The sequence below is a fragment of the Salarias fasciatus genome, chromosome 9 (assembly GCF_902148845.1).
Source record: "Salarias fasciatus chromosome 9, fSalaFa1.1, whole genome shotgun sequence".
Taxonomy (NCBI): Eukaryota; Metazoa; Chordata; class Actinopteri; order Blenniiformes; family Blenniidae; genus Salarias; species Salarias fasciatus.
The window spans coordinates 193,715-218,928 of NC_043753.1; the positions used below are offsets into that span (position 1 = coordinate 193,715).

A 25,214-nucleotide genomic window follows, 5' to 3' on the forward strand; every position below is an offset into this window, starting at 1 on the left:
CACGCACAGAAAAGGTTGATTTTTCAAATTAATTTTACCATTGATACGAGGGGTGTGACGAGACACTCAGCTCACGAGACGAGATGAGACGAGACACGATATTGGGGTTACCATCACGAGACAAGACGAGATTTCCACTTTACTTTTAAGAAAATTAAAATGATAAAATATATGACTGGAAAAACTGACTTTTTTTATTTAGTAGTCAGAAACAATGCAGGTGCATTTTGTGAACAGGTCTAATGAAAGCAGTAGTGTCCCCTGGAGACAGACGTCTCTTTCGAGGGGCAGGATGGAGGCCATTTTTAAAATGAAACAGTTGGAGTTCATTGCTGAAAATGAATTGTCAAAAATACCAGTGGAGACATGAAACAAGCTGCTCAGTAATTATAGGAAGAGTTTGATTGCTGTCATAGCTAATTTAGGCTTTTACATTAATTATTGGGAAGGGTGTGAATAATTTTGGACATGCCACTTCTTAACTTCTGCAAAATGCCTGCATCATATCTGGTAAATGAAATTAAAAAACATATTTTTGGGATGAATTAAAGTAACTTTGGGCCTAATTCCTATGCCAGGCCTTTAGGCAGCGCTGTAACTTTGCGAGAAATTCACCCGAGAAGAAGACACTGGGCACCATACTCCGCTGCGCTTTGTAAACAAATTCTGCACAAGGGCTGTGTCCGAATGTCCACACCCAGGGGTGTCAAACTGCATTCCTGGAGGGCCGCAACCCTGCATGTTTTCCATGTCTCCCTGCTTTAACACACCTGAATCCCATGAAGATTCATGACCAACTCCAACAGGAAGCCTGATAACAAGCACCATTACTATCAGCTGTATTGAAGCAGGGAGACATGGAAAACATGCAGGGCTGCGGCCCTCGAGGAGTGGAGTTTGAAACTATATAGTGCTGGTCTACATAGTGGACTTTATAGTGCCCTGAATCCGTTGGTGATTCGGACACGCAGCTCCCTACTTTTTCCCTCAGCGCTCATCACGTGACCCCCTGCCTGTACCATGGTAACCAGATGCATCGGCTCGCGATGACATAATTCCACAACACAAAAAAACATTTGTAATATATTTCTTTAAGTGTGCTCTTATTTTGCATTTTACTTTCCTTGTCATCCTTCTAATCATTGAAGAAATTCAATTCATCCATTCATACATACATAGATTCGCAATGCAGGATGGGTAATATTGAGCCCTCTAGGGACCATTGATGCTCACTACTTTTCGAGATGCATTGTGGGAAATTTCTAGTGCCCTTCTTTTTTGCTATCTGGACATTCAGACAGCCCTACCATAGCGTCTTCACTATGTCGTGCCCTATATAGGGAATAGTGTGGACATTCGGACACAGCCAAGGAGATGAAGCTTTATTAACTTCTGGACCTTCTGCAGGACACTGGGAGACGGACTTAAAAATTGTATTTTGACCACCCTTTGGCCGTTTTCCTGTCCGCTTGGACTGGAATTTAACAGAAAAACTAGTCTGTTGTCCACGTTTGGCAAGATGTCCACTCTGTTAGGTGTGTGCTCACAGTCTTTTACCAGTATACTCACTTAAAGGTTGTGTAGAGGATTTTCCATGGAGAGGAAATCCAGTGACTGTTAGTCCTTTTTGAAATGCTGCGCATGCGTGACCCACACCCCCTCCTCCCCTGCTCTCTACGGAGGAGCTTCCTTCTTACCAGAAAGTAGCATGTAGCAACTTAGCATCATAGCACTAATACATAGCTACCAACGTGTCCTTTTGAACAACACAAAACACAGCGAATATGAGTAAAATCCTGCACTTGCGCCAGATCCTGTCCCTGAGCCGTCCCTGCTCTCGGGTGGATCAGAGGAGGACGGGGAGATTTGTGTGGAGCTGCAGGACTGGAGCAGACTCGCTTGGAGCTCACAGCTGATCTGTGTGTGTCTGCAGCCTGCAGGCATAAACAAACCCCCCCTCCTCCTCTCACTCTCCAGACTTTTTCATACAAGTCTTGTTTTAAGATTAAACATACAGTTTCGCCAAATGGCAGCACGTTGCAGCTATGATTAAGAAAAATTGTCTCAAGTCTACAGGTGAAAAGGTGTTGATAGCAGCAGAGCCTAGCATGGGTGGAGCGGGGTGGAGCACGTAGGGGAGGGGGGTACGAAAAGTGCGGAGGAGCATGACAGCTACGCTACAAATGTAGAGAGGTTGATTGACATGTTAGAAAACCAATAGATAACGAGGCTACCTCGTTATTGATTGGCTAAAGTAATGTTGGTTTTACAACCTCCAGAGTTGATTAATGTTTGTTTGTTTTTTTATCATGATAAAAACAAGGCTGCTACAGCTTAATAACGCCATTTTTTAGGTTTAATTCATTTTTGTTAGTAATAAAGATCTTCTATACAACCTTTAATTCTCTACTACTGAAGCACTTTTTGACAGCTGTTCTGTGAAAAGTGCTATATAGATAAATTTTACTTACCAAACAGGTTTTGTGCCAAGTACAGTTTTTTTCAAATGTTTCCTACTGTGTTGCTGGTTTGTGCAACAATAATATAGAAAATATAAAAGACAGACATATAAATATAAAATATAAGTGAAACAGCAAAACAATATAACAATTTGAAAAAAGTTTTTAAATTATTTATATAGATATTTAAATTTGTACAGGTTTCACCAGAGGGAAAATTTAATGGGTGCGTAACATGATCAGCAACAGTAGATTGTGTGTGGTCTAGAAAGCAGAAGGACTCCACAGTGTCCACTGGGGAGTCTCAGGGTGAGGGGTTTGAGTGGTTCTGTGTTCATTCTGAAGTCCACAATCATCTCTGCTGTCTTCAGTCCCTTTGTAAAACACACACTGGTTGAAAGTCCACTGCAGGTCCACTGATTGAGGAAAAGACCTGGTGGAACTATGGCTCCTCATTTATGAAAATTCATCTGTAGAAGTCAATCCTTGATGACACACACTCTGGTTGAAAGTTATCAGACATGGAACCATGATTGTTCCAAAGTTCAGATTCGGTTCACAATTTAGCTGCATGTTGACGGAGTGAAGAACAACATTTACAACCGCACACCGCTTTATCTGCATGATAAAAAACAAGGAATAAAAGTTAATCTGTGACTACAGCATGTCAAGAAAATATCTCATAAAACATTGAGGAGACAAAATATGAGAGGGATTAGACTGTTGAGACAATTTAATTCTGAATCGTTCAACATGAGACAAGTCATGAAATGCAAGCTAATCTGAGATTGTCCATGAGTTGCCTGATAATATCTCAGCCTGTAAGACTGAAGTGAACATGGACTAATCCTCAAACATCCGTGCAGGCGGAATGTCCGGGTTTCTTCCTATCTCCCTCCAGAGAAGATCTAACCTTGAGACTAAACATATGGATTAAAGTTCATATGAAACAAATTATAACAATGAAATTTACTGTTACTGCTCTCCGCTCACTGCCTGTTATTGTGCTGATGTGATTCGTGTCTCCATAGTTTCTCACAGTAATTTAAAGTGATTTTCAAGAGGGATCTGTCAGGATATCATCCACTTCCTCTATCTGGTGGTGCTGCATGCCATGTAGAGGCCTGTCTCTCCATGTTACCTGCTCCTCATCTTCATCGGGTTTCTGCTGTCTGATTCATTCGCTGAGTTTCTCATCCTTTGGGATCGTCTTCTTGATATATTCTTGGATTTTAGATGTTTCATCTACGATAGTGACTCTAACTCTCACTCATCCTCCACCAACCCCCTGAGTATATTATTGATTTTTGTTGACTTGGTTCTATAACGTTTAAATTCTTGTTTGAGCTTTGTCATGGCGCAACTATTTACAATCTCTGTGTGTGCGCACACGCGCGCATGTGTGTGTATTTGCAGAAGTCAGCAGATCAGACACACAGCACAGTCTTCCACATCCAGCAGTTTGTCTCCAGAGAGCGACCACTCCAATGATCATCCTCCACTCTTCAGCGCTGGACCTGGACCTTCACATACAACGTAAGAAACTATTGCTAGAAACACCTGTCAGTGTATTGAGTTCATTTCATGTGACTGTCAATCTGTTTGCTTTATAAAACCACATTGTCATGTTGAAGTATTTGAGTATTTTCGCAGTATCTGCAAAAGCCTGGGTCAGCTGTCCTCTTCTCGGGTTTTTCGATCATGGTCAATCTGTGATGCATTATTCTCATGGAGATGCTGTTTTTTCTTGGAGATATATGAGCTCATTTATTGCAGTTTTATTTTAATTACTGGATTTGATAAATAATGTTGAGATGATGCACAAATCTATTTATCGATGAAATCAGATGACACTGATCAACCTTTCAAACTGGTAGCTTGTCTCAAAGACATAAAAACCTGGATGAGTTGCAATTTTTATAAGCTCAGATGAAATAGAGGTTATAATAGCTGACCCAAAACACCTGAGCGAGAAATGATGTAAACATTTAGTAACTCTGGATTGAATTACTTAGACCTCCAGTAACACTGAGGAGCTGTTATATCTTTCTTGTTTTCCAGATAGCTATTCAAGTGCTCACACAATAGAAATGTATTTAAACATCACTTTTAATTGGACGTTATTCATTCCTGTCAAGACACCTGATGTCAGTGGACGTGATGAAATGTGGAATTTGAAACAGTTATAACATTGTTGAGATGGGAGAAGTAAGAAAAAGATGAAAACTGTGAGCAAAGAAGAAGAAGAGAAAGGAGGAAACTGTTACTGAGACACATGTAAAAGACACAGAGCATATTTGTGATTTTTGTTCACTTTGTTATAATTTGATCTTTGTCATGGTCTAACAATGTACAACCTGTGTGTGTGTGTGTGTGTGTGTGTGTGTGTGTGTGTGTGTGTGTGTGTGTGTGTGTGTGTGTGCGTGCGCAGAGGTCAGCAGATCAGACACACAGCACAGTCTTCCACATCCAGCAGTGTGTCTCTAGAGAGCGACCACTCCAATGACCATCCTCCACTCTTCAGCGCTGAACCGGGACCTTCAGACACAACGTAAGAAACTATTGTTAGAAACACCTGGCAGTGTATTGAGTTCATGTCATGTGACTGTCAATCTGTTTGCTTTATAAAGCCACATTGTCATGTTGAAATATCTTGGGGTATTTTCTCAGAATCTGCAAAAGGCTGGGTCAGCTGTCCTCTTCTAGGGTTTTCAGATCATGGTCAGTCTGTGATGCATTATTCTCATGGATATGCTGTTCATTGCTATATACAGTTGTAGTCAAAAGTTTACTTACACTTGTACAAAACATGACTTTTTTCATGGTTCCTTTGAGTTACCAGTTAAAGGTATAATGGACGATGTTTTAGCCAATGAATGGCGTGATGATAGCGTCAACTATTGGTCCTCCGACATGTCAATCACACTGAAGAAATGCTTGCGTCACGCCGTCAAGCGCCCTCGTAGGAGCAGCAGAGCAGGTAGGATGGTCTGGCGCATGTGCGTTTTCAAAAAGCGAGTAACAGATGTTTGGCTTCGACTTTTTCGAGAAAATCGTCCATTATACCTTTAACTGATTTTTCTCTGACAGAATGATTGAACTTCTTTGTCACAAAAAACATTCATGAAGTTTTGTTCTTTAATAACTTTATGATGACTTAACTGAAAATGTGACCAAGTCTGCTGGGTCAGCAATTTTGGTGACTCAGAAAGTTTTGTTATTAAAATGAGCTTCATGGTCTCTTAACTTCTTGTAAGATTATGAGTGACTACAGCTGATGACTTGTCTGATACCAGGAACGCACTGGACGCAGAAGCGCTGCGCACGCCGTGAACGTCTCCTCACAGGCGCTTGGCTGTTCCTATTGGAGGCGTATCTGCTGCCTGCGCTCTCCGCGCTGGTCACACATCGGCTGCACTCGGCTGGATCCGTCTGCTCTCGGTTTTCACGTTTGTTCCCTCTGTCTCGCTCTGCCAGTATGGATGTGTTTGTTTTGGTGACCTGTGGCGCGACTTTTTCTCCTCCTGTCCTCTTTTTTTCTGCATCACGTGAATCTCTGTCACTAAGTGTGTGTGTGTGTGTGTGTGTGTGTGTGTGTGTGTGTGTGTGTGTGTGTATGTGTGTGTGTGTGTGTGTGTGTGTGTGTGTGTGTTTGTGTTTTTGTTTGTTTGATTGGGTGCGTACGTGCATATGTCTGTGTGTGTGTGTGTGTGTGTGTGTGTCCATCTCTCTTGTGATTAGACCCAAGTGACAAATTATAGACGGACAAGCAACACCGTAACTAATCGTCATTTAATTTATTTTATTTTGAAAATTGACCGGATTCTCTTGCCTTTTCTGTTTCCAACTTCCTGTCTGGTCTGATCTGCTTGATCCAGCTTGACAATTGGCGCTCTCGGTGCTTGCGGCTTGCTTGAAAAATAGAACGAAGCAGAGCGGGCAGCGCGAGCCATGGCGCTCCCCCGCGCGTTGTGTGCGGGCAGTCAGATACGTTAACATGGGAGGTGATCAGAAACTCCGTGCGCGGCGCTTCCGCATCCAGTGTGTCTCCCAGTGAGGCCAATTAAATAGGGTGCTTTGGATTCAAACACCCACAAACTTACAATGGGAAAGTCAAAGGAGCTCAGCACGGATCTGAAAAAGCAAATCATTGAGTTGAAGAAGTCAGGAAAGTCACTTGGAGCCATTTCGAAGCAGCTGCAGGCCCCAAGAACAACAGTGCAAACATTTGTAAGTATGAAGTGCATGGTACTGTTTTGTCACTGCCTCAATCAGGAAGAAAATGCAAGCTATCACCTGCTGCTGAGAGAAAATTGGTCAGGAGGGTGAAGACTCAACCGAGAACCACCAACATGCAGATATGGCAAGAATTAGAAGCTGCTGGAACACAGGTGTCAGTTTGCATCGCAATGGACTGAGAGGTTGCCGTGCAAGAAGGAAGCCCTTGCTCCAAAAGCAGCACCTGAAGGCTCGACTGAAGTTTGCTGCTGATCACATGGATAAAGATAAGACCTTCTGGAGAAAGGTTCTGTGGTCAAAACAAAACACAACAAAAATTGAGCTGTTTGGCCACAATGTCCGGCAATATGTTTGGAAGAGAAAAGGTGAGGCCTTTAACCCCAAGAGCACCATGCCTACCATCAAGCATGGTGTTGGTAGTATTATGCTCTGGGGTTGTTTTTGCAGCCAATGGAACTGATGCTTTGCAGAGGGTAAATGGGATAATGAGGGAGGATTGCCTTAAAGGATAAGTGCGGTTTAAACAGCTTTCACGTTGTTTATAGAGTGAAGTAGAACAACATACTCACCCCGAATGCTTTTGTGATCCAAACAGTGCTTCGGGAGAAATTTAGATCCAAAATCGAGCGGTGGACATCCGTATACGTCTAGCAGACGGAGCATGGGTAACGCCGCTCCTAGAACGGCTTTAATCGTCCAAAAACTCATTAATTTCACCAATATTTCATCACGGTCCGCTCACGCCTCTCCTCCACGACAGTCCGGTGTCTCGAGATATGTCATATATGCAGGTATATGTTCGGTAAGAAGTGCACGCGTGTCTAGATATCTATGTCTAGGTAAGCCGGAGCCAAGGGCGGACTGGCCATCGGGAGCACCGGGAGGTTTCCCGGTGGGCCGCTGCCTCAGTGGGGCCGGTCGGAACACGAGAGAAAAAAAAAAAAAGTCTGACGCAACACCACCAACAGCGCTATGGTCCGCTCCACAAGGAGGCTGGACTGTCAGCTGGACAGCTCCTGATGCCATAGGCTGGTTTACCTGGGATTGCTGCTGATAGCCAATCACATTTCATCCCTGCGGTGGTTAAGTCCCACCCACTCCCTCACTCTGCAGCTGCTGTCACCTGTCAATCACACACAGACTAGACGGACATCTGACGGCAACTTTGGATGGATGCAAGAATGCACAAAATATGGGGCAAAACAAAACGAAAAGGTGGCGCTGAGAAGCTCAGGGACAAAAAGAGAAAATCCCTTCATGACCGGCAAGTAAGTTATGTTTGGTACTTGTTGATGCTTTGATGAAAATGTATTTGGTTAAAGTGAGATAATTCAGCACAGCGACATTTCCTGTAGATGTGAGCCTGGCTGTGCTGTTGCTAATTATGATGGGATGGGGTCTTTCACCTTTGTAGCCACATTGTCATCTGGTTGAAATTAACCTGTTCTTATCAATTAATTGACTGTAATACTAAATGACCATAAATTAATGAATTGTTTACTTGTCTGTACAAGTTCGCTGTCAGAATAATTCCATGATACCATCCCAGAATTTATTTTTCTTTTTCTTTTTTATGTAAAATACCTACTGATGATGATGCGTGATGATGATGATTATCTATATGAACATCTATATTGTTCATCTATTTTTAAATAAAGCAAACTTTGTGAAATGAACTTATTTTGTAATTAAGTTGCCCTCTAGTGATTTACTCATGGTATAGACAGGTGGTGTCACTAACAGACTGGCAAATAGGTAAGCTAAATTCTATTGTACCAACATGCTATAAAATCATAATATACCTGCAATTATTTTACAGTAAGCTACTTAAAGCTTAAGGTTAATTATTATTATACGATTGTGGTCCAAATTGGTTCTTTTTTCAGCGAGGAACTCAGGAACATGAAACTTGTGTTGCTGGCTGGTTGGTTGCCACACTACGGATGAAGTGGGCCAGTCTGTCCATGTCTCCCGGGCCGCTTTTACCCCCCCAGTCTGCCCCTGGCCTGAGCTACGGAAGCTGCATTGTTGTTGTGTGTGTTTGACTGCCGATGCCAACGCATGTGTCTGATACCTGCTCTCGGGAACAAACATCCTCACGCTGCCAAACGCCTCTGGACTTCATTAGAACATATTACAAGATACATGTTGTGGTTTTGCTGACCTGAACTGGAAGCTTTGTTTACGGCTGCCGTGCGCATGCGCAGTACAGCTCATTGTTTCAGGGGCTACTGGAGGCTACACAACAACTTTCTTCTTCCAGTTTAGTGCAAAATGGACGAATATCTGTCATGGAGGGGTGGTGTGAGCGGACCATGATGAAATATTGGTGAAACTAATGGGTTTTTGGACGATTAAAGCCATTTTAGGAGCGGCGTTACTGATGCCCCGTCTGCTAACAGTATACGGATGTCCACCGCTCGATTTTGGATCTAAATTTCTCCGGAAGTACTGTTTGGATCAGAAAAGCATTCGAGGTGAGTATATTGTTGTACTTCATTCTGTAAACAATGTGAAAGCTGTTTAAACCTTACTTATCCTTTAAAATTCTTCAAAATGACCTCAAATCAACAACCTGAAGGTTGGGTCTTGGGCACAGTGTTCCACCAGGACAATGACCCCAACACACAACAAAAGTGGTAATGGAATGGCTAAATCAGGCTAGAATTAAGGTTTTACAATGGACTTCCCAAAGTCCTGGCTTTTTGACCCAGCAGATTTGATCACATTTTCAATTGAGCCATAATAAAGTCATAAAGGAACCAAACTTCATGAATGTTTCCGAGACAAAGCAGTATCTATTCCAATCACTCTATCAGAGAAAAATCAGAGTTGTACAAACACCTGGAAACTCAACAGAGCTATGATATTATGTACTTTACAAGTGTATGTAAATGTTTGACCACAACTGTATGAGATCATTTATTGCAGCTTCATATTAAATACTGCATTTGATAAATAATGTGGAGATGAAACACAAATCTATTTATTTTGAAGAAACCAGACGACACTGATCAAGTTTTCAAACTATGAGCTTGTCTCAAAGACATTCAAACCTGGATGAGTTGCATGTTTTTGCTTCTAAACTCAAATGAAACAGAAGTTATTATAATTGACCCAAAACACCAGAGTAAGAAATGATCTAAACAGTTGGTAACTCTGTACTGAATTACTTAGACCTCCAGTAACACTGTGAGGAACTTCCTGTTATATATTTCTTGTTTTTCAGACAGTTATTCAAGTGCTCACACAATAGAAATGTATTTAAACATCACTGTTAATGGGTGTTATTCATTGCTTTCAAGACACCTGATGTCAGTGGACATGATGAAATGTGGAATTGTGGAGCAGTCATGACAGTGTTGAGACGGGAGAGAAACAAGTGAGAAAAAGAGGAAAACTGTGAGAGAAGAGGGTAGAGGAGGAAACTGTTACTGATACACATGTAAAAGACACAGAGCATATTTGTGATTTTTGTTCACTTTGTTATAATTTGATCTTCGTCATGGTCTAACAATGTACAACATGTTTGTGTGTGCGTGTGTGTGTGTGTGTATTTGCAGAAGTCAGCAGCGCAGACACACAGCACAGTCTTCCACATCCAGCAGGTTGTCTCTAAAGAGCGACCACTCCAATGACCATCCTCCACTCTTCAGTGTTGAACCTGGACCTTCTCACACAAAGTAAGAAACTATTGTTAGAAACACCTGTCAGTGTTTTGTGTTCATGTCATGTGACTGTAAAATTATATAAGAAAATTCAACATTTTCTTCAGTTACATCTTTCCTTTGAGAGGTATTGGCTAAACGGATTAAAATCGACATTATGAATAAAACAAGAGCATTAATCTATTTCCTCAGGTGTTTATAATTTATCCAGTTGTGGTATCCACTGGGGGAGGAGACCTCACATTAGAAGAGGTGGGGTTTTGGTGAGATGAAGGGCGTGTCGAGGTGTGGTGCACTGACGTGGGGGTTTAAAGGAAGGAAGTGGCAACTCACCTGGTTGGAATGTCTGCATACTTTCTCCTTTGTCAACTTCCACACAGTCTACATTTTTATTACGCTCTGACCACCACAACAGTACTGACTTCAGTAAATCTGTTCTTATTTGGATTTCAGCCTTGAACTCAAGGGTTCTCCCTGAGACACATCTCATCATTGTATGTGTTCTGTGTGTTTGTTGGACGTTGGTGTTTGCAGAGAAGCCACATTCTGTCCCGAACCTTAATTCATTAATTTCCCTAAGGGTTGCAGGGGCTGGAGCCAATCCCGGCTTCATATGTGCGAAGGCAGGGTACACACTTGACAGTTCGCCACTCTGTTGCAGGGCCATAGACAGACAACTCGTCACACACACACCTAGGGACAATTTAGGGTTGTCAATTAGCCTGATATGCATGTTTTTGGACCGTGGGAGGAAGCTGGAGTACCCAAAGGGAACCCACGCACACACATGGAGAACATGCATACTCCACAAAGATAGGCCTCAAGCCGCGACCGTGTGGCCACTCACCTTTATTCAGCCAGATGTATTTCCTTTGGTAGCTCTGCTGTGAAGATAGCAGGAGGAATCGAAGGGGGAAATGTGTGGTCTCCATTTAGAATCTTGATTATACAGTAGTTGTAATTCAGAGGGAATAACATTGTTCCTTGAATTGGTTTGGATGAAGCACAAGTTAGACTGGTTATTGTATTTAGTGGTGTATTGTATCCTGGATTACCACTGACTGCTCTCAGTAAACTCTGTCCTCACAGCTATTTCCCTGTAGAATGTTGAGTTAAATTGAGAGTTACTTTGTTATCTAATTACAGTTCTATGAATCCCAGACAACCACCAGAAGACAGTGCTCAAAGCACTGAATCTTCCCTTTTGTGCATGTGCAGTTCCAGTATCCATACCTACAATGTCACTTGTGACCCTTTGGGTGACTCCAGAAAGGTGCTAATTCCGGTGTCATCCCAGGTTTGGCTCCTACAGAATCTTCTCGCGTGATCACAAGAATTCATGTGGGATTCAAAGAACCGTTGTTAGATTTGTAATTCTCGTTCGTAGCTCTTTTTCATCCTTCCTGACCGCCAGAAAGCAGTGCTCAAAGCACTGAATGACTACTACCAGCATGGTCACGAGGAATCCCAGAGACCAACCTCACTGAGAAGCTTATGCAGAGTGTGGACACCGCTCTGGTGGAGTGGTAGCACACACCTGATGGTGGAGGGTGGCGCCCCACCTGACAAGAATGGCGAATGGTATCCATGATCAGTGATATAAGTGTTGCTTGGAAAGAGCAGAGTCTCCGCCAGGGCCTCCGTAACAGACCAAGGCTGTTTGGAGGTATGAATTCCCATAGAAGCGCCAATATTGCATCCCAGGGCTCTCACTGGGCACAAGAGTTGCTATGTAGGAACACTCATTGGAGAGCCATCATGGTGTGCCATATAGGTTGGACAGCCTGTAGACCTGACAGCACCTTTGGGAAAATGGCAACGGTTGGACTTAGAGTGGCACCCCTAACATCTGGATGCCACCTCAGGCATAATGGCTGATAGGCGAAGCGTGTACCCCAACCACGCATTTCACCAAGGTGATGGCCACCTAAATGTAGTCTTGTTTGGCACCCACTGCAGGTGCCCCATTTGCAGCTCTACCATACCGGGCTGATAATGCTGCCACATTCAACCTCAGGGAAGAAGGAGGGCGACTTCCCTCCAGAGAAGTCTTGAATAATCCAAGATTGCCTGTACCGGGTCCCCCCTGCAGATGTTGTGCCACTCAACTTTCACCAACAGTCATCCTGCAGCTGGATGGACGGTGCTCTGACATTAAAGATGATCCACCTGTCTTTCTGTCCCCCTGTCAGGTCCAGCAATATCATGTATCAGTATTCAAAATAAACAAAATAAATTAAAAAGGATGTTAACGAGAGGAGCTTTATACTTATAAGCTCTCTTGGAAAAGCAAATCTGTCAGGCACATAACAGCAGCCAGACTTCCATTCTGCTGCTTCCATATAAGCGGAGCTGGCACGGTTTGCTGCGAGAGACTGTGCAGCATGGGAAACCATGCCCGAGCTGGCCAGAAAAGAGGGCCACCTGGAATAGTATGTGGTGGTTCTCCTCAGGGGAACCCAAGCAGACGGTGAGTTGGTTCCTCTGAAGCGAGCCCAAATATGTGTATGTATATGTGTATGCATGTGTGTGTATATATATATATATATATATATATATATATATATATATATATATATATATATATATATGTATATGTGTATGTGTATATATATATATATATATATATATATATATATATATATATATATATATATATATACACATACAGAGGTGGGACATTGAAGCCTGATCAAGTCATCTCCATGCCATGATTTTGCTCTGACCATGTATCACACCAGGTGAATCTAATCAACCCTGCTCCTCAGCTTGTCTGTGGTACATGGTGAGGGCAAAAACATGGCATGGAGATGACTTGATCAGGCTCCAATCTCCCACCTCTGTATATATATGTGTATATGTGTGTGTGTGTGTGTGTATATACCTGTTTTGTCCAGCATCAGAGTCGAACCTGGGATGACACCAGAATTAATAATTCTGGTGGCCAGGAGGGATGAAATAGAACTCACTAAATTTGGATTTTGTGATCTTTGTCCTGGTGGTGGTGTAGTTAGTGAAGATGATTTATTTCTCCGTGGGTTTACGATAACGATCTTTACGAGACTCATAGGAAGTCTTCCTGAAGCCTGTACTCCTAATATCTAGAACTCATTCTGTCTGAAACAACTAACTCAGTTATTTATTTTCAAGGTTATCAACAAACAGAGGTAACTACTTTTAGTACCTCCTTATAGCTATTAGCTATTACTTCAGCCATTATCAAAAGCAATTAATTATTCACGATATTTTCCCCCCAAAAATTTAAATGACAAATTGACAGAGTAGCGTCTTAAACACACATTTTAATGTCTGTAATCAAAACCAAAAATCCCCAAAAACATCCACAAAAGCAACTTAGCAGTCCGCCGCGGTCTCGAGCACAACTCTGCCACAACTGAGGGCAGAAACACCGGAGCACACGTGGATCATCTTTTCTGCATGCCATGTCTACAGTGCTGTTGTCCACCAGCCAAAACACAGACAGTGAGCCCCCAGAGAAACAAGTGCCTGCAATCACACAATCAGGCACAGGCGAACAATATGAGAGTGGGGAACAGCATTTAGACATGAGGACAGGAGCCACAGAGCCTGAAAGAAGAGACACAAGTCAGTTTTCCATTCAAATGTTTTAAAATTTGAGTGAATTTAGTTAAAATGCACAAAAAGAAAATACAACATTATGTATGTTCATGTATTATTTTTTAAATATTTTACAAAAGGAGAATCCCTCATTATTGTTATCAGAGAGGGTCCCACAAAACAAAGAATGCACTAATGTTGGTTTAATTTCATGTTATTCATTTATATGGTTAATCAGTGATTGGTGGAATTGCTACTAAGACCCGCCTCCTCCGAGTGATTTTTCCACAAGCCGTTTTTCTGCTCTTTTCATTGCAGATTATTTAAAGAAAATGAAGCACAAATCGTTGGTTTGTTTTAATTTGTTTTAGAATTAGAGTTTATTTTGCTCTTTTTTTCTGTTTCTGAATCGCACAGCGACTGAGCTTGATGTGATATCCGGTCCAGATGTGTGAAGTGGTATCCGGTCCAGTCATTGTTTAGCCGCAAAAATTGTTTCCATAGCAATAAATTGAATTTTGTTCTTTTGATACGTGGACAAATCCACATCCTCTAATTCTAAAAGATTTTTTTGCAACTTCTCAGCATTTTTTGTCATGTCAAAACATTTCCAAAAGGTGAATTGAAACCCTACGACAGAAACACCACAAAAATACAGGACAGTACATGAACCATGATAATCACTTTAAAATGTGTATAATCTCTCCCAGCAGACTGCAGCCCCATGGAGGACTTTTCCTTCTCATTTCAAGAAATAGTGGAAACAGAATTTGTATTTTTGAACCACAAGAATGTTAAAAATATAGCATACACACTTGTGCACGTGCGCACACACAATTCAACCCAGATCGTACATATTTGAGGGCTGCTGTCCTTTACTTTTTTTCCCAAAATGATTTAGTCAATTCATCAGCCATTATTGTTGCTGTTGATGTTACATCAACAGTTCACAATCTTCATAAATACAGTTAAAGCATTTAGAAAGGTGAAAAGGTATGACCCCAATGTTTTTATGTAATATATGCATGCAGACAGACAGGCTGACTTATTGGTTGATTCAGGGTAGAAAAGGAGCAAAATTATTGCAGTATTATGAGTACACACATCTGAAGCACAAATAAATAATACAAAATTTTGTTTTGAATATCAATTTGAATTTTTTAATGTCATGCAGAGAGATGTATATGTTGAAAAATATAGTTAGTTTGTACAACTTGGTCCATGTCTGGATCTTCAGACACAAATTGAGAAACTCTTTGTTTCCTTTTATTTCCCCAAAACCAGAGTGACTGATGATTTGCTCACTGAGGGACTCACTTTGCACTGAGGGAATGTGTACATGAAATTATGTGATGTATATCAGGTGGGGCATGATACGATGACAGTCTTCAGTGTATGAAGTTGGTGTCATTAAAGTTTCAGTGTTGAAGAATAAGTGCCTCCGGATTAACTGGTTTTTAAGTGAATGACCTGACAAAATAACACTTTCAGATCAAGTGCCTTCATCTTAAATCAGTGTGAGAGTTGAAGCTGGATCTTTGTGTCTCTGCTGTGTATCGTGTTGCTCAGAGTAAATGTTTCTTGGTGTCCACAGAGAGAAGAAGAGCAGTGATGTCTGTGAGGAGCAGCAGGACCAGGGTTCTTCATCAGGACTGCAGCAGCTTCTAGAAGAACATAAGAAGAGTCTGAGGAGGAGATGTGAACGTGTGACTGAAGGAAGTGATGAAGCAGGAGGAGGAAGCCTCCTCAACAGGATCTACACTGAGCTCCACATCACAGAGGGACTCAGTGAGGAGCTTCAGAGGGAACCTGAGCTGAAGCAGCTGGAGACAGCTTCCAGGAAGGAGAGCCTCCATCACACTGCCATCAGGGTTCAGGACATCTTCAAAGCCTCGGCCCAGCAGCTCAGACACATCCGAGTGGTTGTGACCAGCGGCGTGGCCGGCAGCGGAAAAACCTTCTCGGTGCACAAGTTCACTCTGGACTGGGCCGAGGGCCTGGAGAACCAGGATGTCAGTGTGCTGGTTGTTCTCTCCTTCAGGGAGCTGAACCTGATCAGAGAGCGGCCGTACAGTCTTCTCACGCTGCTCCATGTTTTCCATCCGGCACTCCAGAAGGTGACGGCAGAGGAGCTGGCTGTCTGCAAGCTGCTGTTCATCTTTGACGGTCTGGATGAAAGCAGACTTTCTCTGGACTTCAGCAGCAAACAGCGGCTGGTTGACGTCTCCCAGCAGTCTTCAGTCAGCCTGCTGCTCACTAACCTCATCCGGGGGGATCTGCTGCCCTCGGCTCGGGTCTGGATCACTTCCAGACCTGCAGCGGCCAATCAGATCCCTCCATCATGTGTGGACAGACTGACAGAAGTGCGAGGCTTCACTGACGCCCAGAAGGAGGAGTACTTCAGGAGGAGGCTGAGTGACGAGGAGCTGAGCAGCAGAATCATCTCCCACATCCAGACCTCCAGGAGCCTCCACATCATGTGTGGAATCCCAGTCTTCTGCTGGATCACTGCTACAGTTCTGGAGCACATGTTGAGCAGCGAGCAGAGAGGAGAGCTGCCCCAGACCCTGACTGACATGTACTCCCACTTTGTGCTGGTTCAGACACACAGGAAGAAGCTCAAGTACCATGAAGGACCTGAGACGGGTCCACAGGAGCTGACGGAGGCTGACAGGAAGCTTCTTCTGAAGCTGGGCAGGATGGCCTTGGAACATCTGGAGAAAGGAAACATCCTGTTCTACCAAGAAGACCTGGAGCAGTGTGGTCTGGATGTGACTGAGGCCTCGTTGTTCTCTGGAGTTTGTACTCAGATCTTCAAAAGAGAGTCTGTGATCTTCCAGAAAGCCGTCTACAGCTTTGTCCATCTGAGTGTTCAGGAGTTTCTGGCTGCAGTCTTCATGTTCCACTGTTTCACCAACAGGAAGACAGACGTACTGAAGACCTTCTTCAGAGAGGACTGGGAGCAGGACTGGGAACCAAAGCCTTTTTCTGGAAAAGTGTTCAAGTTATTTGGATTTGATGATGCTCTCTCATCTCTGGATGAGTTCCTGAAGAAAGTCCTGCAGAAATCCCTCAGAAGTCAGAACGGCCACCTGGACATGTTTGTCCGCTTCCTTCATGGCCTCTCTCTGAAATCCAACCAGAGACTCTTAGAAGGTCTGCTGGGTCGGACAGAGATCAGTCCAGAAACCATCCAGAGAGTCATCCAGAACCTGAAGGAGATCAACAGTGATAAAATGTCTCCTGACAGAAGCATCAACATCTTCCACTGTCTGATGGAGATGAAGGACCTCTCAGTCCATCAGGACATCCAGAAGTTCCTGAAGTCAGAAAACAGATCAGAGAAACTCTCTGAGATCCACTGCTCAGCTCTGGCCTACATGCTGCAGATGTCAGACCAGGTCCTGGAGGAGCTGGACTTGCTGAAGTACTACACGTCAGAGGAGGGACGACGAAGACTGATCCCAGCTGTGAGGAACTGCAGGAAGGCAGAGTGAGTCCACATGATATGATCAGTGTCTCAGTGATGTTTGTAGAAAGTAGTTCCTGTAATTCCTCTGTGGAGATGTTCCTCAATCAGGGCTCGATATTAACGCCTGTCCAATCATTCTGGACCCGAAAATATGTCAAACAGCTTGTTCAACCAGAGAACTTGATCATGCTGCAGAAGCTCCTGATGCTGTTTGGTTTAATACGGCCAGCTGAATTTGCTTGCTCCCGCATTTGTCAAACTGTTGGGGTGGGGAGCAATGTGCTTTAAATTTACTCCATATTGTCAGAAATTTGGGGCAATCATCTGACACCAATGTGAGGAGCTCGGGGTGGACGATGTGGCCTAAAATTTATATCTCGGTATAATTTGAAACTTACACGGTACTAGAAGGTATATATCACGGTATAATTTGATATATACATTTCAGCATAACAGTCTTTTAATGGTTACCATAGCACATGGTGAAAGCATGGCAGCAGGAAGTAGTTTTTAAACTATTAAATAACATAAGTCAAGTTACTTTGAACCCAAACCATGTCCAGATTATAGATCAGGGGTCGGCAACTCGATTTGGCGTAGGGCCAATTTTTTTTGTGACTGATCCCTGTTCGTCGGTGGCTAACAGCTAAGCTAACAGCTGACTGAGGCACTGGTAGCGTCTATCAGCAGGCTACTTTTACGAAGTGTCTCTGAAGGCAACAGGAGCTGCAAGGCTCAGGTTATTCACTGATGCAGAGTGTTTCCAGGTGTTTCACAGGTAATGAAAGCGGTTTTGGAAGAGCTGGATACTAACAGGTAATGGACGGTGTTACTGCCTCCGTGAAGCAGCTGCCTCAGATTCTCAAAATCATCTGGCGGGCCAGATATTATTGTTCGGCCGGTGGGCCGCCAGTTACAGATCGCTGTTATAGATGTTGCACCAATCTTTTTCACAAGCACTTCCTCTGTCTGTTCACTGCTCGCAGCCATCGCTGTTGTTGTGTACTACAGGGGCGACAGTAGCTCAGTTGGTAGAGCAGGTCGTCTTATAACCGGAAGGTTGGCGGTTCGATCCCCGCTCCCGCAGGCGTAAAACTGTCGTTGTGTCCTTGGGCAAGACACTTCACCCACCTTGCCCAGTATGAAAGTTGTGAGAGTGAGTGAGTGGTTGGTGGTGGTCGGAGGGGCCGATGGCGCAGATTGGCAGCCTCGCTTCCGTCAGTCTGCCCCAGGGCAGCTGTGGCTACAGCAGTAGCTTACCACCACCCAGTATGGTGTGAATGAATAATGCAATGTAAAGCGTCTTTGAGTATCCTGAAAAGCGCTATATAAAACCAATGCATTATTATTATTATTACTTCTTCGGGGAACGGGGCATCTAAAAAGGTGCTTTACTGCCACCTAGAGGGCGTAATGTGCTATCGCGGTTGGGCAGTATGACCAAAATCCCTACCATGGGCCAAATTTATATCGCATACGTTTATACCGTTTATACCGCCCACCCCTATGAGGAGCTATCAGCTGAAATTGATGATTCAACTGTTCTACATCCATACGGAATAAATTGAAAGGTCTCTGCTTCCCGTCAAGCTGCTCCACATTCACATTGACTCACGTACGCCGTCAGCTTCATTTCAACTTGCGTCTTCATGGTGCAGTCTGCACAGAGCAAAGTTCATGTTGTGGCCAAATATTTTTAGATTTTTGCCGTATCGTGTGGCAAGTTGTGAACTTATAAGATTTATCCTGCTCTGAGGCACTAACCTCTACTCCACCATGCGGCCCATCAGTCTTCACTGCTCCATGACTCCAGAACTCCATGTTCTCTCCTTCATGAAGCCAAAGTCAAACCTGAGAAGAAGATCTGAAGCTCTGATGTCAAACAGTCCATCAAAGTGTCCTCTCTCATAACGTCCTGTCCTCTCTGTGTCTCATTACAGACTTTCTGGCTGTGGACTCTCTGATTCTCACTGTGAAGTGATCTCCTCAGCTCTGAAGTCTGACCCCTCCCATCTGAAACATCTGGACCTGAGTCGCAACAAGCTGCAGAATTCATCAGTGAAGATTCTGTGTTCTGGACTGGAGAGTCCAAACTGTAACCTGGAGACTCTAAGGTCAGTTCACTGTCTGAAGTTAGAATCTGTTGGAGTCAAATGACTTAGAGGAGTTTTGGAGAATTCCAGATGTTTGCTTAGAGACAATGAGTATAATTGGCTGTGTCATTATTTAACAAATAGAAAACAATATGTATGTATGAACAATCACAACTCAAGTATGAATCCTGCCATCTATGGTGTACTACAGGGGTCAATTTTGGGACCTTTATTTTTTATTTTTTTACATTAATGATTTTGCTTCTTTCTCTGCAGATGCTCTTCCAATTTTGTTTGCTGACGACACAAATCTACTTGTATCTAAATGTACTGATAGAGAAGCTCAATCATGATCTTTCAAACTATTCTGAATGGTTTAAAGCAAACAAACTTACATTGAATGTTAAAAATTCAAATTTGATGCTATTTGCTGGAAATAAAAAATACAACAGTGACTCAATAAAAACCTGCATTAGTCATGAAGAGCTGACCAGAGTGAACTCAATCAGTTTTCTTGGTGTGAGGATTGATGATAAGTTAAATTGGAAAGAACATATTGAGCATGTATGCAAAAAGATAACAAAGTCTATTGGGATTACAAGTAAAAGAAGGCATTTGATTCAGACTAGGTGTTTATCTACTCTTTATTACAGTCTGATCTATCCTGACCTGACATATTGTAATGTTGTGTGGGGAAATACCTTCACCGCTTATCTTCACAAAATTAACATTTTACAGAAGAGATTCTTGAGAATTGCCACTTATTCTAAATCTGATGCTTCAAGTGCACCTTTGTTTATTAAATTTGACTTGTAAATTATTTTTGACATTAAAACTTTTTTCAGATGTATATTTGTGTACAGAGCTCTCTATGATTCGGACTGGCCGACGCACATCAAGCTCTACCTCTCCTTTAATAACCAATTCCATAATTATGCCACGTGACAGGCTCCTGGTTTGCACTTACCCTTATACAAGAGAAATCCTGAGCAGTTCTCGCTCAGATTTAATGGACCTAAAGTGTGGAATATGCATCTGGACTTATTAGAAGCGTCTTCATCTATGTTCAACTACAAAAGAATCTTGAAGAACAATTTAATATCGTAATATCTGACCTAATCCAAACACAATGACATGTACATGAGATATATGGGGATCACTTTAGATTGTATGTCTTGTTTAGTCTTTGTTTATTTTGTAGGACTTCTGTTTGTTTTTGTTTTTGTTTTGTTTTTCTCTGCTTTTTTTCTCTTTTTCTTTTCTTTTTCTACTTTTGTGCTGGACTTACATCTTTTCATGTATGACTTTCACATGGTCATTTCTTTTTTTTTACTTTGAGTTTGTGCAGAAGCGGCATTTGTACAAGCCTTTTGGCTTTTTTTCGCTCCCTTGCACATAGTCATATTGTTTTGACTAAAAAAAAAATGTTGGAGGGACAGCGAGTGGACTGAGCTCTGCAGCATGTCAGTGATCAGCGTGTTGATGAGGGCTCTTCTCCTCCTGGTGGCTTCAGCTGTTTGGACTTTACATTTCTAAACTCTTCCAGTCTGAACCTTCTTCAGCTCTCAATGACTTCAACATCAAACTTTGTCCTCTAATCTCACTTATTTCTCTCTTTATTCAGTTTGAGGAACTGCAGCTTGTCAGAGATCAGCTGTTCTTCTGTGGCCTCAGCTCTGAAGTCCAACCCCTCCGCCCTGAAACATCTGAAACTTCTGGACCTGAGTAGGAACCAGCTGCAGGATTCAGGAGTTGAGCAGCTGTGTGGTTTTCTGGAGAGTCCACTCTGCAGTCTGGAGTATCTGAGGTCAGTTGACTGTCTGTTACTGTTGTAGAAGGAGAAATGTTTGTCAGCAGCTGTGATCTGAGACTCTGATCCTGCAGTGAGAGAGTGGACTGAGCTCAGCAGCAGGTTACTGATGTGTGTGGACTGGGGCTGTCAAAATTGGTGCGATAATAACAAGTTAATTCAAATTCCTATTGACGCCACAATTTTATTTGACACGATGTTAACTTGCGCACGTTTCGTAACCTTTGTCTCACACCGTAATTTGGGAAACTGAGGTCTGTGTTGTGATACTGCACAGTCCTGTACAGTAGGTGGCGGTATGCACTTTAAAGCTGTTTTTGATCCACCAAAATAGAAGAAGGATAAGCAGTTTGGAAAAATCACACATATTACGTTGTGCGTGGCTGCAAGTGGCTCCTCCACAAGATGGCTGCCACAGTGTGAAAGCAGCGTCTCTGTATCTGAAGTCTGTGGTGACAACATGTTAGATGAGGAGCAGAGAGAAATATGGAGGGTGTGCCATTCTTTTCTTTTCTGAAAGCTCAAGGTAATTATCTTCTATTACTGACTAGAAGGACTTACTGCTTCAGAAGTCTCTTATCGTGATGCAGGAGCTCAATCAGTCTGTGTTGAAAAATGTTTGGACTGGTTCCATTGGTTGGACACTACATGGTCAGATTATTACTAAATGATGTTCCATTCAGGTCAAAATGTCCTTCCGGCCTATTTCTGAGCCTGCAGATTGTTTGAGGTTATGTGGAGATTATTCTGGACAGTATTTGATATTGTTCTGGACTGTGACGACAACAATAAACATGCATTTACATAAAGCAAGCATATTTTTCCACTCCCATGTTGACGGCAGTATTAACAACTTGAAAATGTTCCCTTTAATGGACATTTAGAGTAGATTAAAAAAAAAAAGTGCGCTCAATTTGCGTTTATTCGAGAGTTAACTGTGGACAATCATATGAATAATCGCGATTAAATATTTTAATCGATTGACAGCCCCAGTGTGGAGATGAGGTGTGTGACTGTGTTGACATGAGGATGATGTGAGTGATGAAGATCCACAACAACAGAACAGCTCATTGATCAGGACTCAGTAATGTGGAGCTGCTCATTTCTCCATCAACACATCTGTTTGGTTCCTCCTCATCGATTCTGCTGCTTTCTCTCTTTACTTAGGTTGTGGAACTGTAAGATGTCAACGATCAGCTGTTCTTCTGTGGTCTCAGCTCTGAACTCTAACCCCTCTCTACCGAAACATCTGAAATATCTGGACCTGAGTTGGAATGATCTGCAGGATTCAGCAGTTGAGCAGCTGTGTGGTTTTCTGGAGAGTCCACTCTGCAGTCTGGAGGATCTGAGGTCAGACTCCCTGTTGGTTTGTGTTTTATGAAAGTTGTGTTGACACTGAAGTGCAAACCGATGAGAACGACAGATCTGTGAGTGATCCACACTGAAGATCTCCATGAGAAGAAACTAAGCAAACTCTTAACTTGTTGGCTTCATGTCAGGTCACTTTGTCTGTTGACATTTCCTCCACTGGACTTGAAAAACTATTCTGACTCACTTGAACAGTTCAGATCAAGTCAGTCAGAATAGTTTTGTTTCATATATTTTTATTGGTCAGCAAGCCAAAGTATAATGGCACTTAGATGAAATCACATTTCAACATCTTTCTTGTTTTAAAGGTGTAATGTAGGATTTTCTCGAAAAGATGAAGCCAAACGTCTGTTACTGGCTTTTTGAAAAACGACTATCCTACCTGCTCTACTGCTTCTCCCAGGGAAACGCCTATCAAATGTCGGAAGCGTGCGAGCGCGAGCCCATCTTCCCTGGGCGTGCACGGCTCTGTTTAGTTTCTGCGATCGGCCTCGCTCATAAAGCTTATCTTCCGAAGCAGTTGCAGTTTCATTATGTCAGACTCGCCATCAGTAAGTACTGGCTGAAACCGAAGCTCACCGGCTACAGAAACACTCTGAATGCGCATGTGCAGTAAGTAGAACCTGAATGGGAGCGAGCACATACAACGGCTTTACAAAAACAGCACAGCAAAATGATTGACAAACAGGAGCACCAGTTATTTTGATGATCCACCCGGAACTCAAAGCAAATACAACATCCTACATTACACCTTTAAGTTTTATATGTAGAGCAAATTAAAGAATAAACCAAAAACTGTGAAAAAAAAGTGTCATACATATGGGAACAAAATGTATAATGACTGACAACAATAAAAAAGATGTACAAACATTTTAATTAACTTGAAAAAAAGGCAGAGTGTGTGAGAAATTAATCCTAAAAATAAACATAAAAATTAAAGAAATGGTTGCCACTTTTTGTTAATTTTTTTCAGCTCGCCCTGCCTGGAGTATCAAATTTTTTCCTATTTTCAATAAAACATCACCTCATTAGTCCAAAGTGTATTTGACGGGCCATTTTGGGATTAGGAGGAGATGGTGTCTCGCTATCAGACAGGTGAACACCAAAACCTCTAACTGCTCAGATGAGAAGTGAGAATGTTCTTCAGGAAACCCAGAGATAGCTGGTCGAGCAGGAGAAAAAACATGTGAGTGAGGTTACAGGGTGAACCTGAACATCGGTCACAAACGTCAACTTTGTTGGGAGACATCTGAGGAAACCCAGTTTTAGAATAAAGACGTCTAAACACAACCTTCAGTTGTATCAATGTCAAAGTAGCACAGATGGAAGTCTGATGAAAAACACTCCGAGCAGATTCCCACCATCGTTCCTCAAAGACCAAACCCATCTCACACTGCCAGCCTCCTTTGTTCTGGTAGTTCAATAACCATCATATGACTGAATGATTCTATACATGTTTAAATGAAAGATCTTTGCAGGGGATTGAATTGTGGAGGTTCCTCCTCATCTGCTCAGGTGGGAGTTTTGGAAAATGATGAAATCAGGCTTTTACCCAGTTCCTCACCTGGAGAAACCTAAAGAGATGAGAGGTTGAACTCACTGGCCAAAGCAGCAAAAGAAGAGAAAATCCCATCTTTTTGAAGATCCTCTCCTTCCGGTCGAGTGATTAGAGGAATGGCATTGTCAAATTTAGCTCCCACCATTGTAAGGGAAGACTTACGGCCTAAATTACACAAACGTGAATTCAGTTACAAATGCAGTGAGGTGATCATGGGAGAACCAGTCAGAAAAGTCAAAGCACCATGAAAGCTCTTGATAGAAAACAAAAATTCCTTGCAAAGAGGTAAAGATGATGAGAAAGCTGTAGTTCAAGGGAAAAAAAATCTGCTCTACATAATCATTATTATTATTATTATTATTATTTTAAATACAGTACAACTACAAATAACGTTTTGCACAGTCACAGTATGTTTCCAGTTTGGAGCTCCTCCAGTGTCTCAACATATGCTGGCTGAAAAACACTGTGTGCTCACACCATCACAATCTAGACTTGCAGCCAGGGTTTCAACTGAAGATGGAGTTCATAGCTCATTGTGAGGCGAGCCCAGTCTGTGAAAATTAATCACAACATTCATTTAATACCTGCAGCAGTAAAACTACAGAGTTTTTCAAGTTATTAAAAAAAAAAAAAGTTTTAAAGTCACAGACACAATTTAAACAGTCTCACCTCTGTTCTGGGTTATTTAGGTTGCCTTTGCCAGGTAGCTCCTCTCTCCTCCTCCTTAGAGAGAGCCCGGTGCTCTCATCTGCGCCCAGTCTCTTACAGGATTTAGAGTTCTATACAGAATAGATTCACATTTGAACAACATACAAAAACTGTGTGTGTGTGTGTGTGTGTGTGTGTGTGTGTGTGTGTGTGTGTGTGTGTGTGTGTGTGTGTGTGTGTGTGTGTGTGTGTGTGTGTGTGTGTGTGGGTTGGGGGGGGCATGTTGATGAGAGCTCTTCTCTTGTTGGCTTCAGCTGTTT

General features: G+C 42.6%; 1 protein-coding gene across 1 annotated transcript in view; it reads left to right on the forward strand.

Moving 5' to 3' along the window:
• Positions 1-15,600: 15,600 nt before the first annotated feature.
• Positions 15,601-25,214, forward strand: part of LOC115394189 (NACHT, LRR and PYD domains-containing protein 12-like) — a gene marked incomplete at its 5' end in the record, with an annotated part of 67,903 nt that continues 58,289 nt past the window's right edge. Inside the window, 3 exons of the mRNA XM_030099405.1 lie at positions 15,601-17,438; positions 19,358-19,531; positions 21,135-21,317. Coding sequence (XP_029955265.1) covers positions 15,601-17,438; positions 19,358-19,531; positions 21,135-21,317 — 2,195 coding nt within the window. The remainder of the gene's footprint in view (positions 17,439-19,357; positions 19,532-21,134; positions 21,318-25,214) is intronic.